The sequence below is a fragment of the Sardina pilchardus genome, chromosome 20, assembly GCF_963854185.1.
Source record: "Sardina pilchardus chromosome 20, fSarPil1.1, whole genome shotgun sequence".
Classification (NCBI taxonomy): Eukaryota; Metazoa; Chordata; class Actinopteri; order Clupeiformes; family Clupeidae; genus Sardina; species Sardina pilchardus.
Window position 1 is genome coordinate 6,571,621 of NC_085013.1, and position 12,500 is coordinate 6,584,120.

The 12,500-nt window shown below is 46.1% G+C and overlaps 1 protein-coding gene across 1 annotated transcript in view; it reads left to right on the forward strand.

The window, feature by feature from the left end:
* The window catches only part of plekhh1 (pleckstrin homology domain containing, family H (with MyTH4 domain) member 1), a 50,208-nt gene that overhangs the window by 13,666 nt on the left and 24,042 nt on the right, over positions 1 to 12,500 (forward strand). Inside the window, exon 2 of the mRNA XM_062523454.1 lies at positions 11,517 to 11,742. Within this exon, the coding sequence (XP_062379438.1) occupies positions 11,517 to 11,742 (226 nt within the window). The remainder of the gene's footprint in view (positions 1 to 11,516; positions 11,743 to 12,500) is intronic.

The following is a 12,500-nucleotide window of genomic DNA, read 5'->3' on the forward strand; positions in this document are numbered from 1 at the left end:
AAAAAGGAGAAGTGACCTGTTTCCCTAAAAAATAATGATACATGCTACAAATGGGACCATTCTTTCTCTTTTTGATGTCATTCAGCCATTCTTCTTGTCGTCAGTCTTGTTGCCATTCTACACATTATCCATGCTAAAACTAAACCCAGGCATCTAACTCATCGATATCGTATGGTCTCTTTGTCCTTCTCTCTGTGTCTGTCTGTCGCTCTCTTTCTCTTGTATAATTGGTTTACTTTAGTTTCTGTGTTTTTATGTGGAGTTTCCATCGTGCTCCGGCCCTGCTGTGGTTCCAGCGTGTCGGGCCAGCAGCAGTAAAAACGCTCGCAGGACAGGAGGCGCAGAGCCGCCCGCTGCCCCCAAACACCAGCTACAGCTGTCTGACGGCGGCCGCGGACAGAGGGAACACAGGACTACACATACACACACACACACACACACACACACATACATACTCACAGGGTCAAATGCAAAATAAAATACACATGCACTCTCATGCACACATTAACACACACACACACACACACACACACAGTCACACAAACATAGTCACACATATGCATAGGAGAGAAAGAAAGGCAGGCAGGCTGACAGACAGCGAGAAGAGAGAGAGAGAGAGAGAGAGACTCACAAATTACAAAGCTTTGATAGCTATGTGGTCTTGTGCAACCATACGGGTTTAGTTGAGATGTCAAACATTTCTGCATAAAAAGCTTAGCAATAAAAGCAGCTTCATATAGGCTATAAATGATTAATTCTTGATTCATCTTCTGAATCTTCAAGTGCTTTTGTCGCCAATTATAATTTGTGTCTATCCTCAGAGAGATAAGCCTCCCCTTCTGAGCTGGTTTTCTGCTAAAAGTTCATTTGCTCAGCACGACAGCTTTTGGATGCTAATCCTGAAACTCTTTAAAGTGTCACAGACAGTGTGAATTGTCTATGGTGCTGCCATATGCTATAATTTTAGGTGTTGTTTGGTGATTAAAGAAATGTTTAATCTTAAGGAGTCTGCCCCCTGCTAGTAATTCATCTCCTAGTCATGTAAGACATTTCTGTGAAGTTGGATCTTCATGGCAGGACAAAACATGTTTTTCAGACTCATTTCTCAACATGCCTTAGAAATTAAGCTCGGCTTCAGTACAAGTATTCCATATCTTGATTATTGCATGTGCATTTGTTTAGTATAAATCCCCTGAGGCGGCATGTTGTGTATCTTACATCGAAATCATCGCCCTTCTGACTGTGTTCACCAACTAAACGCCTTTTTCCTCAACTGATAGACTTTGTTATATTTCTTTGTATCAATAATGAAAAATGGGCTCACTGCAACAAATGGTTCCTGGACCTCGTCCCTGGTTCCTTATTCTTTTCCGTGAGTTCACTTCACACATAAGTTTGCACCTGGTAAATAAATGTTTCTAAGTAGCTTGAGCTTACGTAATAATACAGTATCAATTCATCTGTAGAGTGTAGACTTGAATCTGTGGACACTGGTCCGCCATATACAATTAGGCTACTCTCATAGCATTGTAGGCTACAATATGAATGCTCAGCTGTCTATGCAGCGAAGATGCTGAATGTTCAGCACAGATGACCGCTCTGTCATTTGTAACCCAAGCCCTGCGCGTTGTTAGTTCGTGTATCTCTGGCCTGGATCTGTCCGCAGAGGGAGGGTTGGGTGGACGGCCCGCAGGCGAAGCCAGGCCGCCGCTCAGTCACGGGTGTGGCCGCGCTGACCTCATCCCCGTTGGCTTTTTACAGCACGGGCCGAGCCTTTAAAAAAAAAAGAGTCACTGAAGTCACTGTAAACATCCAAGAGGGGATCCAGGCAGAATGGGCTAAATGGAAACCAGGCGTTTCGTGTTAATTGGATTATGCCCATACAACAACAGGCTTGCGCTGACATTTGTTTGCGAGGCTCCTCTGAAATCACATATTCAGCTTGGGAACCTTCATATGGGCTGGCTACACTGAAGTCTGATCACGACACTAGATGTTATGTTAACTCTAACTTGTGACAAATGCATCAAGTTGTGTGCAGAATTGGGTAAATAACCCAAATGAATTGCATTGGGTTTATGTTGAGTTTTCACAATGTCTTAATCGTTGTCTCACATTCTTCAGCTCCTTAATGTTTATTGGCTTTTAACAATGTGCAAATGTTCTTGCGTGCCTTTGCTACTAGTTGTAAGGCACGGGTAATCGACTGGTGCAATAAAGTTTAAACCTTCTCTAACCTATTGCGATCTCAGTAAACTTGTAGCCTATTTATAGTCTAGTATTCAAACAGACCTTTTACCATAAAATAATGTGGACTTTCTGTTTGAAAATGAAATAACACATCTTTGTAGTACGCACAAGTTGCTCTGTGAAGAAGTTCCACACACTGCAAGTTGTTAATGTTAATGTTACAACTACAACTATAAACCACTACACAGCAGTTGGTTATTAATTGAAAAGGCACCCCTCGAGGTCGTTGGGATATACGAAAGTTTGTCTGAGCGCAGGCATGCGGAGAGGAGCAGAATACCGGCAGACAGAAAACTTTGCCCAACACGTCACTGTAATTTGATCCTCCACTCGGCTCTTTAAAGAAATAAGAGATGACCTGTCTGAATGAGGACGTGCCGCATCGTCCTTTGAGCTTCAGGAGGGAAGAATCTACCGGACGGACGAAGAGAAAATGACGGGCTATTTACCAAATCCTTTAAGGGGAAATAAGAAAGCCTGACCCGGTTTGTAGGCGTGATGTGATTGCCGGGAGAAGTTCAGACAACTTAACGTTCGCACACCAAAAAGAGGAGTCACAAGGTATGTTTAAGATTTTTTTTTTTAATGCAAATCTGTACCGCGAAATGCATGCTCGATTGACAGGGAATATCAGTGAAAAGAGTGCAGGATTTGGAAGTTGATGGAATTATACCGCTTCTCTTTTGGGTCCCGGTACAACCACCCACAAATTTCTTGCAGCGGTGAAAGATAGAACAGGTTTTCGCTTCGCTGAGTCGTGGGCGATCCAAGTTGCTGCAGTCAGGGGTTTCAGCTGGTAGCCTTGTGTGTCTGGCACACCTGTGCGCTTTGACCATTTTTGGACAACATTCACAAGGAAAGTCTGGGTGCAGCGATATTACACGTGGACTTGGATAATAAAGTCTGGATTCTGTGATGTAGCTGGAATGACAACAAGAGTTTCAGAAGAGATTTGCAGTGGTCCTTAGATGCTGTAGTGCCGTCTTTATTGGTTTTATGGATTCTTGATGCTGATGTGTCGGCTGAGTTAAAATCTTCCTGAGGTTGTAGATGCCTTCGATGCCTGACATATTGGTGGTTTTCAGTAGCTTTCACGGCGGGCTCCTGTATCTATAGATTTTGTCAATGTAAACATTGTGACATTGTGATAAATAAACTCAGTTTAAATGTAGTTATTTTCACCTGAGGCCCACTGGTTTTTGGCCACTCTATCTGCATGTTATTATCCGAGTGGGGGTTCTGGGGAACATATTTGTGCATCTTTTTTTGCTGGGAAGCATCCTCCTGTATGGAATATGGTATGTATTGTATATTGAGCATACAACAGACCCACCTTTCTTGTCAGTGTTTGTCTGTGCCATGGGTGGTGGGGTGGTGGCTGGTTGCTGCTACTCCTGTTCTTGCGTTTAGATATTGGATGGGGAAGGAAAACCTCAATGACACACATGTGGTCATCCCACTTCCAATGTGAGGAGTCAGTTAAGTATGTGTGTGTGTGTGTGTGTGTGTGTGTGTGTGTGTGTGTGTGTGTGTGTGTGTGTGTGTGTGTGTGTGTGTGTGTGTGTGTGTGTGTGTGTGTGTGTGTGTGTGTGTGTGTGTGTGTGTGTGTGTGTGTGTGTGTGTGTATGTGTATGTGTATGTGTGTGTGTGTGTGTGTGTGTGTGTGTGTGTGTGTGTGTGTGTGTGTGTCGGCAGCCCTTGCCTGAGATGTTTACACCTCAGTGCAGAGGAATGTCCAGGGCTATATTTATGGCCCACTGATAATGCATGTGAGCACGGCCACACAAGCCTGTCATTACACACGCCGCCCGGACTCGAGACACAAGGTAAAGACAGGAGGCGAGGAGAGATGGAGGGAGAGAGAGAGAGGGAGAGAGGGAGGGAGAGAAGGTAGTGGGGGAAGGGTTAACATACTATAGAGAGCACAGGAGAGCAAAGTAGATGAATGAAGAGAAGGAGAAACCCAGCAGAGGAGGTGTTTTAAGGATTGACTAGAGAGAGAGAGAGAGAGAGAGGAGGAAGAGTAGAATGGGAGACGAAGAAGGGAGATGGAGTGCTGTTAAAAAAAAACAACAACAGGAGTGAAGGAGAGATTAGGAGGAATACTCGAGGAGAATGGCCAGCTGGCTTAACCTACTCTCCCAGCAAAAAAAAAAAGGTCTACACATGGTGCCCATAAAGTGCAGCTGTTATAGAGCTGTCATTACCTCCGCACAGAGTAAATATGCTACCAGCGGCCCAAATAGAGCTGTATTGTGCACCAGGCCATTCAGCAGAGCTCCTAGATGTGGTCGGGTCACTGTTTGGTAGAGACCTTCATTTCCGCCAGCAAGTTATGTGACAGGGGCACTTGAGAGGAATACAAACATATCCACAGACACACACACACAGGCACGCACGCACGCGCACACACACACACACACACACACACACACATACACACACTCTCTGTTGGGATTTCCTTGCCGGCGGATCAGGTTGCAGCAGCAGTCTCGTCGAGGGTCACAGGTCAAGCAGCAGAGAAAATGAGCTTGTGTTTATTTCACTTTGATATTTCTTCTTTTTTTCGCTCAGTATCTTCGTAAATATGTGTATCATATGCACTATTCTCTCTCTCCATCTCTTGTATTGCTGTGATATTGGCGGTGTGGGTGCTGGAGAGTGTATAGTCTCTTAAGGTTTTGGGAGTTTTTTTTTTTTAAATGCATGTGATATGGTAACTCATTCTATTCTGAGAGGGGCAGGAGTGGCCTGGTGTTTAGCTGTTGTTTTATGTGGTTGTAAATTGCTGCTGGAAAAACAACGGGGAAAGTGAGAAGGTTCTGCGTCAGGTCGTAGTGGTGTGGAGTATAAGACGGAGTATAAAACGGTGTGTGTGGTGTGTGTGTGTCTCTTACCTCACAAGAAACACACAAACACACAGACACATTGTCAGATTTTCTTGGCATGCGCTAACCTGCATGAAGACTTACACACATACACACACACACACTTACAAATACACATTCACATACAGTACGTACACACACACACACACACACACACACACACACACACACACACACACACACACACACACACGCACGCACACACGCACACACACTGACCCAGATCCGCATATGGTCCACCCTGAGTTATTGGGCTGAGAAGCCAGTTGGATCTGGACAGAGACAGTCCTGAAAAACAACAGTAGGGACTTGGAGATGTTTGAGGTGATATCATTAAACAGACCAATTGCTTACATCATCGCAGCTGTGTGCTTGGTGGGGACATTATGTGTGTGTGTGTGTCTGTGTGTGTGTGTGTGTGTGTGTGTGTGTGCGCGTGTGTGTATGTATGTGTGTGTGTGTGTGTGTGTGTGTGTCTATATCTCCTCCACCATATGTGCTCAGCAATGTGCATGCTCAACAGTTGTTAGTGTGCTTACGGCGTGTGGGTGGGTGTATGCGATGCGAACAGATGCAGCTCGACTATAGGATCTGCAACAGTCTTTGGAGCGGCGGCTCGGCTCCTATGGGGGAGTCCTCGGGAGAGCGCTGGTGCAAAGGGCCCAGTCAGCAGCAGATAGTTTCCACATCTGCCGTCAGCTGAGGGGCGCCAACTGGACACCGAGAGCCTCTACATCATCCCCCAAACACTCACAGCCTTCACATTGGAACCCAACGTGAATTTGAACATCCATATTGCAGTGTGATTGCTGCGTAAATACCATTTCTGTATAACAATGACAAGCTTTAGGATGAGGTCACCCTGGGACCAATGCTGGTATTAGGTCTATGGTTAATTGTAATATGGGTGGCGTGATACAAGATGTTTATATATACAGTATATATCTCTGTGGGGGGAAATGGATGTTTCTCCCTACAGCATGTAAATCTGACTCAGTTTATAATACACCCTTGCCCAGATACTATTTCTAACCCTCAATTGTCAAACAGCCTTTCGTTGGTATGTGGGACCAGCTTTATGGAAGACTACATTTCAATAAATATACCCTTGCGGTTTGTTTTTCAAAGGGCCGTCTTAATCTTCCACACAGGTTCTTGCTTGGGCTTATGTTTACGTTAAATACGTGCCTTGTGCTGGTGCTCTGTTACAGGCAGCCAATTTAGGGATTGGCGACTTCAATAGTATATATAAAGCTGAACATGCATACTACATCACTCGGATCTAGAGATTCAGAAAATTATACGGTTATAAGATGATGCATATTAGGCCTTTAATAAGATGGATTTGAATGCAGCACATCCAGCTATTCGGTCACAAAAGGCAAACTACATAAGACTGAATATGGCACCAAGGCTTCTTGGAGAGCAGGGTGAGTGATTCATTGCGGCTGTCTTTTTGAAAACCGATGGTAACACTAGCAAACTTGGACAAAGACAGTGAGACCTAATTAAGGATACTAAAAACAGTCATAAATTTCTCCCTACTTCAACAAGTCAGGCTTAAATCACGTCGAGTCAATGGACAATAGATCATCATGTAGTAAGCTATTGTTTTTTTGTATTCAGCAATGAGCCGTGAATGGGAATGTTTTGAAGTAGCTTCATAGTTTAAATATGTCACAGCAGAAGTGACATCAGTTCGATCATGAATGTGATTGTGAATGATGAATGTGTTCCACAGAGGTCAAAGCCTCTCTGTATTGCAGACAGCGTTGCAGACAGCATTAAGATATCCAAGAGCTTATGTGGACTAAATGGGGATGTGTGAACAAACACCTCCGATTAATTGCATTCAGCAAGCAGGGGCTTGTTTTGTCACAAGTTGGAGTTATATCCCACGGTATCCCATAATCCCTAGCACTTCCTTGTGTAGTTGACCCCCCCCCCCTTCCCAACACACACACACACACACACACACACACACACACACACACGTCCCCGTCACACAGAGTGAGCAGCGCTTAAGCGCAGCGTTTGGCACATAGCCAGATAAGTGTAAGGGCCACACACAGTTGTACCTGAGGGAAACAGAAAGAGAGAGAGAGAGAGAGAGAGAGAGAGAGAGAGGGAGGGTCAGGGTGAGCTCTGGGCTCCCATAGTGCTTTTCGACCTCATCAGTCTGAGGCACGCACTGGAGGAAGTCTCCACTTTGCTCTCACTTTTCTTCTCTGTTGCTACACTTCTTCACCAGCTGTTTCTCCCTGTCTGTCTGTCTCATGCATGCCTCTGTGTGTGCTCTCTCTCTCTCTCTCCCTCCCTCTCTCTCTCTCTCTCTCTCTCTCTCTGAGGGCCTAGTTTGGAGATGGGTGGTCCTTCTGGTCCACCTCCTCTTGTCCCTCACCTCCATGTTAAACAGGCCTGTTGTGGTGCTGGAGGTGGGGGTGTCGCGCGTTCACACGCTCCAGGGGAAATTAGCGTCGCCGTGCTGAAAGGGTTTAGGCTTGTCGAATGCATCGCTGACATCCAGCTGTTTGTGTGTGTGTGTGTGTGTGTGTGTGTGTGTGTGTGTGTGTGCGTGTGTGTGTGAAGGGGAACTTGGGGCTGGGTGTAGCACGCAGAACAGGCGTTGTGGTCCTCATTCAGGCCACATGGCTGAGGGAACAGCCATATTTCTGTCAGCATCTCGGAATTCATTCCATGCCTGGGATGTTCAGTGTCCACAAAGATATTTCTGTGAGGGTCAGTAGAAATACGACCACAAAACAGTGTTGTGTCCAGGAAGATGACAGGGTAGGCAGGACTGGGGAAACAACATATGAGCTGTCAAGGGTATAGCAGAGCTGAATCATTAAGTGAATGCAAATCATTTCATTGATCTCTAATGATTGGTTGGTGGATTTATTCATTCATGTTTTGTTTGTGAAGTATTCAGCGTGTTGACGAAAGCAGGCATGCTTGAAGGTGCTCTAAGCGATGTTACGAGGTTTCTACGCTAGAACATCTTTTGTCCCATGCAGCAAACATCACCTCGCCATCCACTAGATGCCTGTGCCCTGAATACACTGTTAAAAACACAGTCTCTGTGGACAGCCAAGGCTCTGAAAACAGCAACAAAAGCCACTTGGTCCAGCCTGGACCATAAAAACATAACTATAGCTGTTCCAGCTAATCACCGACGAGATGCATGTTTGGAGAGTTTCAATTGCACGGGAGGGAGGGGGAGGGAAAAGCCCGCTAGCTCTCTGTTTACCAACATCATTTAGATCACCTTTAACCTATTGGGAAGCTATTACTACAGTCCTATAGTAGACAAACAGCAGCACATCTTGCATTGAAAAAGGCACAGTCTTACAAGATCTCCACAAAAAGCCATAGAACTCAGCATGACTTACTGCTGACATAGATCACAGCTTACTGATCACACAGATCATATAGCATTATCTTGGTATTGTATCACATATTTGCATTCATGTATTTACACATGCTGATATATTATGATACATGTGGATTTGTATCCATGTGTTGCATAACAACAGTGTATCAACGTTCTAAACAAAAGTAATGAATGGATGAATATGTTGCACACCCTCAAAGGGAAATTATATTTCATAAACAATAGCTGTTATTACATTCAATTACATTCTCAGTTCATAGGACAGATGCTGCTGTCAGCATAGCGGGCTAGTCTGAAACTGATGGATTGCTAGCTGGTCTCTTATGAATAGTGACAGTTTGAAAAGCAATTTATGATTTATGAGTAGTGATCTGTAACACTTATTGTTTTCACAGACTACCGAAGCAGTTGCTATGAAGTATTGTTGTGATAAGTGTCACAGAGCGGGTTGGTCTGTGATTGTGTCCATGGGGCAGAACACCAGACCGGTCTGTGATTGTGTCCATGGGGCAGAACACCAGACCGGTCTGTGATTGTGTCCATGCACACACCAGACCGGTCTGTGATTGTGTCCATGCACACACCAGACCGGTCTGTGATTGTGTCCATGGGGCAGAACACCAGACCGGTCTGTGATCGTGTCCATGGGGCAGAACACCAGACCGGTCTGTGATTGTGTCCATGGGGCAACACACTTGACTGGCCAGTCTTCTCGATTGTGTGTCTGAGTTTCTCTTCTGCCTTCATCCTCCCCCCAAGTGTAAGTCTTTAAAACCTCAAACCTCAGTCCTGCCTCTCTCTCTCCTCTCTCTCTCTCTCTCTCTCTCTCTCTGTCTCTTTGTCTCTTTCTCTCTCTCTTCCCATCTCATTCTCTCTCTTCCTCTCTCGCTCTTTCTCTCTCTCTGTCTGTATTTCTCCCCATCTCCTCTCTCTCTTTCTCTCTCTCTCTCCCCCTCATCTCCTCTCTCTCTTTCTTCATCCCTTCTTCGTCAATATGGAAGGAATCCCTTTTGTGTCCCGCTGCTGTAATTTGTTCTCAGGCCTATAGTTATGGACTGGAGTAATTGCATAGAGCAGTGTAGTGCTTTTTCTACACTATGGTCTTTTGCTGTTGTATTGGGAGCCTCTCTCTCTCTCTCTCTCTCCCTCTCTTTCTCGTTCTCTCTCTCCCTCGCTTTGGTAGCCCCTGCTAAAGTCATCACAGTGGCTAAATTAGCACTACCAGCTAGAGGCCTCTCATGAGTGTTGGAAGAGAGATATCTGGTCACCATTGCGGCAGCTGGGTTTGCACAGAGTGCCCCTTCTGCCTTTAATGTCTGGTGTCCTCTGCCTTTCTGGCTTCTCCTCGCTCCCAAAAGTGGAGCTTCACAGTGAAGCTAAACTCCTGGGCCGAGCTTTGATGGAATGCTCCTCCACAGGGATCCGGCAGCTCTTTGTGAGTGCCAAAATGGCTGCCGCTTGCTTCCCCTCTCAGGTAAAATCTCCTTGACCACCCCCCACTCCACTTTCTCTGTCCCCTCTCTCTCTCCCTCCCTCTCTCTCTCTCTCTCTCTTGGGTTTCCCGCATCTAACCCTCTCTCTCTCCCTCCATTCAGGCTCTCACACATTCTTTGCGCCACCTCCCCCCTCCGGCCCTCCGGTGTCCGTAAAGGGGCCGTCATGCAGAAAGACTCCATTGTGCCGCCTAGTATCCCTTTCCTCTGTTGGCCTGTGATTAAGAAGGGATTGCTTGGACGGGGATATTTTGGCGGTGGGGAAGGGAGGGGGGGGGGGAGGGGGAGTGGTGAGCCAAAGCAGGGGTGGATGGGGCTTGGATGTGCGGTTAGGCTGGGAGGGCGAGGTGGGTAATATTTTCTGGGCTCTGTGTAACTTATATTATTTAATAATGAGTTATGTGGACATCATTGAGTCTGTGTGTGTGTGTGTGTGTGAGTACTCTCTCTCACTCTTTCTCTTACTCACCCTCTCTCACTTTTGTATGTGTGTGTGTGTGTCTCTGTGTCTGTGTGTCTGTGTGTGTGTGTGTGTGTGTGTGTGTGTGTGTGTATGTGTGTGTGTGTGTGTGTGTGTGAGTGAGAATGAGTGAGTGAGGGAGAAAAAGAGGAGAGAAAGGGAGAGGCAGGGGGGCTGACGGAGTTTCAAAGGCCTTTTTGTCATCATCGATGATCTCACCGCATGCATTTCTGCGACCTGTTACCATGCTCTCATTTCCTAGGTGACCCAGCAGAAGTGGGAGAGAAGAGGTGGGACGGGGCAGAGAAAGCCCTGCTTGTCCAACCCTCTTTGCCCCCCCCCCCCTTTGATCCTGCCCCACTCCTAGGGCTGTTTGGGAATCAGTAGTAGGGCTGTTGGTGATGAGCTGGAGCTGATCTTGCTTGAGGGTTTCTCTGGTGGAGGGGGTGAGTTTGGTCAGACTCGTGCATTTGTGTGCTGTCTAGGTTTTGGGTTGATTTTTGAATGAACAAGTTATAGCAGTTTTGCTGAGGTTGTTATTACTGGGGTATGGTTTGTGGTTTTCTACATGCATTTTGTTGATTGATAGTGCTGCGTTGTGTTGTGGCAAAGTGGATGCAAGCCATCATGAAGAGATGGTGATTATGATCTTGAATGTGATGTTGGTGTGATCATGGATGTGGAAGCAGGAAAATGCTTGTGTTGTAAATCAACTGTGCATATTTCCCTGTGTAGCAATTCTGATCATTTATACCTCATCTTAGACTATGTTTATGAAAGATGTGTTCCACGTGGAACCTTTGCCTGTGGTTGCTCAGATGTTCCATTGTTCCAAAGGAACTTCTGTCTTGCTTCCATCTCTGTTGGATTGATTTTTGTGGTCATTGGTTGTGATGGTATCATGAAACATCTCATACAATGACAAAGGTCAGCGTCATTTGCTGGCTGTCCAACAGCATTAACGTTACATTAACGTCACTAACGTTACATTAACGTCTTTAATGTTACATTAACGTCCGTGTCTTTGGCAGGTGCTCCTGGGAGGACGTGAGAGCCGAGAGGAGAGACGCAGGAGGGTGGGTCCCGATGGCCGACGTCCTGGACACTGGAGCGACGGGCGCCGGAACAGCCGGGGCGGCCACCGCCGCCGCCACAGCCGGTAACGTGGACTGGCAGAAGAGATGCATCACCCTGGAGATGCAGCTGCTCAGGTTCCGGCTCCAGGCGGGGAAGATTCGTGAGCTGCTCGCTGAAAAGGTGGGGGTCGGTCGATCAGGGGGCGACTAGTTAGGTCTTCTGTCCTGAAGGTGATGAAGGAGTGCAAGAGAGGTAGACTGTGAAAAGGATCAACGTAACCCTGTCAAGTAATCGTGTTGCTTTGACTGAGTTATGGGAATGTGTGGTGTTTATGTGGTTTATGGTTTATGTGCAATACACTTGGCACTACATGTGTAGATAACTTAACTCGGTAAAGGGTACTGGTGAAACCGGTAAAAGGTGGGTTGGGTGATTGAAGTCCAGAGGTATTGGTCCTTGACTTAGCTGAGCACTGGCTTGTATTTTGGCTAAAGGAAAACAAAGATTCTCTACATCTGTAGTGGCTCCAATTCCAGCATGACACAGTTTCTGTTTGATATGTAAATGTCTGCGTGAATGTATATGTGAAGGCAAGAGGAAGAGGAAGTCTATGAAAAGACATTTAGGGGGGATAAAACAGTGTTCTCCTGTCAATAGAAACGCTCCTTGGCCCCTTAATCCTTAACACATGCTTGAGTGATTCTCCCTCTTCTTGGCCCATTAGTTGTGCTTGTGAAGAGACTGTGTGTGTTTAATTTATTATAAGCAGTGCCTGGTGTGTGACCATCTGAATGACCTCTCTGGCTTGCCATCCAAGGCTCTTAGTCTTAGCGCTAGTGTGCTTTGTACAGAGAGTAATGCTCACTATCACTTAAGACAATCACAGAAGGGCACAGGCTTCACAGGGCTCAGATGGTGATATACCAGAGAATGTGCAG